Source organism: Mandrillus leucophaeus, unplaced genomic scaffold, assembly GCF_000951045.1.
Source record: "Mandrillus leucophaeus isolate KB7577 unplaced genomic scaffold, Mleu.le_1.0 Scaffold308, whole genome shotgun sequence".
NCBI lineage: Eukaryota > Metazoa > Chordata > Mammalia > Primates > Cercopithecidae > Mandrillus > Mandrillus leucophaeus.
Genome location: NW_012103232.1, coordinates 13,851 through 20,882, shown reverse-complemented (window position 1 = coordinate 20,882; position 7,032 = coordinate 13,851). Strand labels below are relative to the sequence as shown.

General features: G+C 49.5%; 1 protein-coding gene across 1 annotated transcript in view; it reads left to right on the top strand.

Moving 5' to 3' along the window:
* Positions 1–5,481, top strand: part of LRRC74B (leucine rich repeat containing 74B) — a 29,076-nt gene extending 23,595 nt beyond the window's left edge. The window contains 1 exon segment of the mRNA XM_011987356.1: positions 5,326–5,481. Within this exon segment, the coding sequence (XP_011842746.1) occupies positions 5,326–5,481 (156 nt within the window).
* Positions 5,482–7,032: the final 1,551 nt, after the last annotated feature.

The following is a 7,032-nucleotide window of genomic DNA, read 5'->3' as shown; positions in this document are numbered from 1 at the left end:
GGGCTCTGCACGGCTGCTTGGAAGGTTGCACAAAGCATGTGTCTGTTGTCTTTGTTGCAGCAACAACCGCATCTCTGCGATGGGAGCCCTGAGCCTGGGCCTGGGTCTCCGGGTCAACCAGACGCTGAGGATTCTTGTAGTGAGTGCTAGCCTGATGACTGAGACCCCAGCACAGACCTGCCCTGTACCAGTCCACACAGATCCCTCCCCCACAGCCCCCACCCAGGGGCAGCGGGCAGGTGCACACAGGCTGGCTCGCTCCCTTGCCACTCACCCTGCATCTGGGGTCTGGCCCTCCTCTTCTCCCCTTCCTCCCTCCCAGCTTCTCTCCCACATCTTCTTGCTGCCCTTCCTCCTCTGTGGGCTGGGGTGCTGCTCTGATGAAGGTGGCTGGGCACCCCTTGTGTCTCCCTCATCTTCTCCCCTGCCTTTCCTCTGGTCTTGCTGGGACCCAGGCCCCACCCAGGTGTTGCGTTGGCTACTGTTCAGGCCGACCTGAGGCCTGGTGTTTCCAGCTGGAGTCCTTCCCCTGGGTTTGCAGGTGGGGAGGGAGTGCTGAGCAGGACAGAGAGCAGAAGACAGACACAGGAGGGAGGCGAGTGGGGAGCAGGTCCCCAGGGGACCACTGTGCCCACAGCAGGTACATGCTGGGGGACAGTATTGCTAGCTGGGTATGGACACCCAGCTCTGTTGGCCCTCAGCTCCCCACCCCATCCTTCCCTGGGCTTCTCCCATAGCTCTCCTCCCCTGCTCCCTGCCCCCACAGGAACCCGGACCTCTCTGAACCGTAGACCTGCGTTTCCAGTCACCTCCTAGACAGTCCTCTAAATGTCCCAAAGTCACGTGGGAATGTGAGAGTCCAACCTGAATGCATCACCCCCCTCTAAGGGCCGCCTCCTGGTGGGGGGCTCCTTCCCAAGTCACCAGCTGGGGCCCAGAGCCTGCTTGCCCCTCCCTTTTCCACACCGTCCTGCCCACCCTCTGCAGGGGCTCACCCTGCTGACTCCTCCCTCTTCTGACTTCCCTTCTCAGCTTCTGTGAACTTGCGGGGTTCCTGGCTACAGTCCTTCCTTCCCACCTGCTACCCAGTGACCTTTCTAAACCAGAAACATGCCCTGCCTGAAAACTGTTGGAGTTTTATCCCCTCTGGAGAAACCCAAGCTTCCAGTGCATTTTGTCACGGGGAACTGGGTGTGGTGGCTCACGCCAGTAGTCCCAGAACTTCCGGAGGCTGAAGCAGGCGCCTGAGGTCAGGAGTTTGAGCCCAGACTGACCTACATGGTGAAACCCTGTCTACTGAAAACGCAAAAAAATTAGCCAGAAGTGGTGGCGCACACCTATAATCCCAGCTACTCTGGAGGCTGAGGCAGGAGGATCCTTTGAACCCAGTAGGCGGAGGTTGCAGCAAGCTGAGATCTCACCACTGCACTCCAGACTGGGCGACAGAGCATGACTCTGTCTAAAAAAAAAAAAAAAGTAACATAGCATGTCATGGAGGATCTGGGCTCTGCCAGCCCCTCTCTTCCAAGTTCAGTGCTCTCACCCCAAGCTCGGAGTACACACACACACACACAGACACACACACACGCACACACACACACACACGGTACTATTTTTCACCCCTGCCTTTGTTCCTCTGCTGTTCTTGCTGAAATGTCCAGCTCCGGCCACCTCACCTGGGAAGCTCAGCTGAGCCCTACCCAGATACACCTCCCCTCCCAGGCTTTCCCTCCCAGGGGAGCTGGTGCACACTCTGCGCTGATCACACCACATTTCATGATGCTTCCTTTCCCTCCCCTCTCCCCAGCAGGCAAGTTCTTAAAGGCAAGAGTGTGTCTTGTGTGTCTGTATCAGTCAGAGGCCTCTCCCTTCCTCTCTTCTCTGGCCCAGCAGCCTCACCAGAGCATTCTGTCTGACTGTCTGATGGAGACACCTTCTGAGCTGAGACAGTGTGGCCATAGTAGCTGTGTCCTCAGAGATGAGGAGCCCCTCCTTCCCTTTCACGTTGCTCTCTGGCCTCCCCAGACCCGGCTTCTCGCAGCTTTGTGTGCGTGTTTCTTAGGTGTCCAGGAATCCCATGCGAAGTGAAGGCTGCTTTGGTCTCCTCAAGTCTATCCAGAACAATCCAGCCTCTGCCCTGGAACTGCTGGATTTCTCAGTAAGAGCATTTTATAAACCTCGTTTCTGATCCTCCCAACAGCCCTGTGAGGTATCATCATTTTAGAAGAAGAAAGTGAGGGTTAGAGAAATCAAGAGCCCTGCCCAGACACACGGCGTGGCAGAGGCAGAGTTGCAATAGGGACCTGAATGCAGGCATGGTGCCACTCGGCTCTGCCCCCTCTGGACTGGTGGTTCTGTGGGATCTTGCCTGGGGCCCCTGCCTGGGTTCTTCATTGGCTGAGAGAGGATAAGTGGAGGTCTGGGCACGATGCTCCCTATCCACTGAGGTTTAGATCTGCAGTTGCACCTGCAAGGCTGCCCTCTGCCCCTCCCCCGACTGTCTGCAGGTGGACTGTGGTGCTGGAAGGTTCACTTGAGTGGCTGTGAGAGAGATTAGGATCCCTTTTCATTCAATTCTGTCACTTTTTTTTGAGTCAGGGTCTCAGTCTATCACCCAGCTGCAGTGCAGTGGTGTGATCATAGCTCACTGCAGTCTCAAATTCCTTGGCTCAAGTGGTCCTCCTGTCTAAGTTCGCCAAGTAGCTGGAAGTACAGGCACAGGTCACCATACCTGGCTAATTCTTTTTAGAGATGGGGGCTTGCTATGTTGCCCAGGCTGGTTTCAAACTTCTGAACTCAAGTGATCCTTGTGCTGTGGTTTCTCATGTCTTGGGTCAATTTTGATTTTTGATTTTTTTTTTTTTTTGAGACGGAGTCTCACTCTGTCACCCAGGCTGGAGTGGAGTGGTGCTATCTCAGCTCTCTGCAACTTCTGGCTCCCAGGTTCAGGCAATTCTGCCTCAGCCTCCCAAGTAGCTGGGATTACAGGTGTGTGCCACCATGCCCGGCTTAATTTTTTTTTTTTTTTAATTTTTTTAGTAGAGATGGGGTTTCACCAGGTTGGCCAGGCTGGTCTTGAACTCCTGACCTCAGGTGATCCAACCACCTTGGCCTCCCAAGTGCTGGGATTATAGACATGAGCCGTTGAGCCTGGCAAATTTTGATTTTTAATGTAGAAAAAGTGCCAGGTGAGGTGACTAACACCTATAATCTTAGCACGTTGGGAGGCTGAGGTGGGAGGATCCCTTGAAACCCAGACTTCAAGACTCTCCTGGGCAACACAGCAAGATCTCCATCTCTACAAAAAGCTCTTTAAAAAAATTAGCCAGGCATGTGTCACACACCCATAGTTTCAGGTACTCAGAAGACTGAAGCAGGAGGATCACTTGATCCCAGAGTTTGTGGCTTCAGTGAGCTATGATTGTGCCACTGTACTCCAGCCTGGGCAACAGAGCCAGACTCTGTCTCAAAAAATATAAAAAAAGAAGGAAACAAAAAAGTTGAGTTACAAATCAGTGCTGATTCTAACCCTGATTTTTTTCAACCCAGACTTGAGTCAAAGCCTTTCCAGAAATGTGTGTGTGTAGTTTCAGTTATTCAGGTTTGGGACAAGCAATGTCGAACATCCTTACCGTTTCCTTCTAACGGCCTGTTCTTGCCTTAACCATGTGCCTGCTGCTCTGAGAATTCCTGTGAGCACTGGATCTGTCATTCTAAAAGAAATAGAATGACATATGGCATTATCCTACCTGAATATATACTTACTTGACATAATGTATGGTCATTATCAGAAGCCCCTAGTTTCATGGGAATGTCAGGGGCTTTGGAATCAGTTCAGGCTTGGGACCAAATCCTGTGTCTATCAATGTGGGATCCTGGACAAGATTCTGAGTCAAAGAATCATAAACAATCAATCAATAACTAGCCTGGGCTGGGCATGATGGTCCACGCCTATAATCCCAGGACCTCAGGAGGCCAAGGCAGGTGGATCACCTGAGGTCAGGAATTCGAGACCACCCTGGCCCAACATGGCAAAACCTGTCTTTACTAATAATACAAAAATTTGACCAGAGTTGGTGGCTCACGCCTGTAATCCCAGAACTTTGGGAGGCCGAGGCAGGGAGATCACCTGAGGTCAGGAGTTCGAGATCAGCCTGGCCAACATGGTGAAACCCTGTCTCTACTAAAAATACAAAAATTAGCCAGGCATAGTGGTATGCACTTGTAATCCCAGTTACTCGGGAGGCTGAGGCAGGAAAATCACTTGAACCCAGGAAGTGGAGGTTGCAGTGAGCCAAGATTGCGCCATTGCACTCCAGCCTGGGCAACGAGAGTGAAACTCTGTGTTGTAAAAGAAAGAAGAAGAATTAGCTGGATGTGGTGGTGCCCCTCTGTAACCTCAGCTACTCAGGAGGCCGAGGCAGGAGAATCGCTTGAACCAGAAAGCAGCGGTTGCAGTGAGCCGAGACCGTGCCATTGCACTCCAACCTGGGTGACAGAGCGAGACTCCATCTCAAAAACAAACAAACAAAAAACAAAACAAAAACACGAAGAAAAACAATTAGCCTGAATTGAATATTCTATTTTCTGTTCCTTAACTGTTGTTATCTGTTATCATTCGTATAATCTGACTAGCCCATAGTTTATTCTGGGCTTTGAGGGAAATAGTTTTGAAGACTTATAGTTCAAGGAAAATCTTTCCCTGGGCTCAGACTTGTGTTTTTGTGAAATGGGGCTAACGTCTACCCCCTAAGGCCATCATGAACTTAAGCTGAGATGACAGACCTGATGGAAAGGCCTTGCACAGAGAAGGACTCAATCAGTGCCAGTTCTGTTCTAACAACCTCTTGGTTTTTTAATTGAGGAACAACATTTATGCTGAAAAATGCACAAAGATTAAGCATAGAGCTTGGAGAATTTTCACAAACGGCATAGGTGTCTATGTAACCAGCCCCCAGATCTGAAAACACAGCATAGCCGGGCATGGTGGTGGGCACCTGTAGTCCCCGCTATTCTGGAGGCTTAAGCGAGAGGATAGCTTGAGTCCAGGAGCTCAGGGATGAAGTGAGCTATGACTGAGCCACTGCACTCCAGCGTGGTGACAGAGTACAATCCCATTTCTAAATAAATAAATACAGCAGGAATTTAAACATCCCTCATTGTTCCCTTCTCTCCTGGATCTTACTAGTTTGCGGGTATGAGATTGTCATCCACAGGGGAGAAGCCGCCCGAAGGAGCTTCTCTGAGACCTTGTGTGTGTGAGTGAAAAATGGTCAAGTTCTCAGATAGTAACAAAGTTCATCCTTGTAATGGGTGTCTCCTCAGGATATCCAAGTGAACGCAGAGTTTGATGGCCTTGCTAGCTCAGTGAGGGGAATTCTTCCAGAGCTCTGCATAAAGACTGGTGCTTGCAGAGTGGAGTATAAAAAGGAGTTGCTGCCAGTCTTCAGACCAGCCCTGCCAGCGTCTGTCCCTAAGTGACCTTGGAGTGCGGCTTCCTCATCTCCAGTCAGTTGCTTTGACCTCCAGGGTGAGAAGCTCTTTGACTCACGAGGCCTTGTTACCACTTGTGTCTGTACTGAGTCCCCTCGTCAGCAGTGTGCTAAGTCCTGTGGAGCTGGCCTTCACGGTGCTCACACACCTGTACCCTCCGCTGTGCCCCACGGACCCTGTACTCATCTGGGCTTTCATGTGCTCTCACTCATTCATGTCACACAAACCTCTACTCAGTACTGCACATTGAGCTGGGCGTGGTATCCAAGATGCCCAAGCAAGTCCCTGCCCTCCCCATGTTCATGTTCTGGTGACCTCAGGAAACTATTAAAATATAAGGAGGGGTGCACACTGTGCTTTTGAGAGTGCAAACGGGCACAGGCTTTTTGGAAGGCAATTTATCATTATGCACTGAGAGCCTCAAAACTGCCTGTGCCCTTTGATACAATTATTTGACTAATGTGCTCTAGAGAAATAACCAGAGATGCCTAAATAAAAGATTGGTGCCTAAAGATGCTCATGGGGCTGGGCACAGTGGCTCACACCTGTAATCCCAGCACTTTGGGAGGCCAAGGCGGGTGGATCATTGAGGTCAGGAGTTCGAGACCAGCTTGACCAACATGGTGAAACCCCAGCTCTACTAAAAATACAAAATTAGCCAGGCGTGATGGCACACACCTGTAATCCCCGCTACTCGGGAGGCTGAGGCAGGAGAATCGCTTAAATCCTGGAGGTGGAGGTTGCAGTTCTCACCATAGCACTCCAGCCTGGGCAATAAGAGCACAAATCTGTCTTAAAAAAAAAAAAAAAAAAAGCCCATGGAAATGCTGTTTATCATGATGAAAATCGGAAGTGTCCCCAATAACAGGGGGTCGGCCAACTAAAATTTGGAACTCTGCAAATGTTAAAAGCCACATGCTCAAAGGACACTTAACAACTCATGAAAATATACATGATTAATGTTAACTGAGAAAATTGGGAGGAAAAAAATCACATGGCAGCTGGGTGCAGTGGTACGTGCCTGTAGTCCCAGCCATTCAGAGGCTGAGGTAGGAAGATTGCTTGAGCTCAGGAGTTGGAGACCAACTGGGGCAATACAATAAGACCCTGTCTTTAAAATCAATCAATCACATGGCTTATCTGACAGTTCCTCAAAAGCTTAATCATATAATTACCATATAGCCCATTAATTCCATTCCTAGGTACTTACAAGAAATGAAAACATATGTCCCTGCAAGAACTTGTGCAACATTATTTATAATATTCTAAGAGTAAAAATGCCCACCAGTGGATAAATACAATGTGGTATATCCATACAATGGAATATTATTTGGCAATAAACAGGAATTGGAGGTGATAAAAATGTTCTAAAAATGTATTGTGGTGATGGCTACATAACTGCATATTCTAAAGGCAATTGAATTATATATACTTTAAAGGAATGAACAGTATGGCATGTGAATGACATCTCAATAAAACTGTTTCGAAAAGAAGGAAAAGTACTGAAACATGCTAAAAATGGATGAAACTGGGAAACAT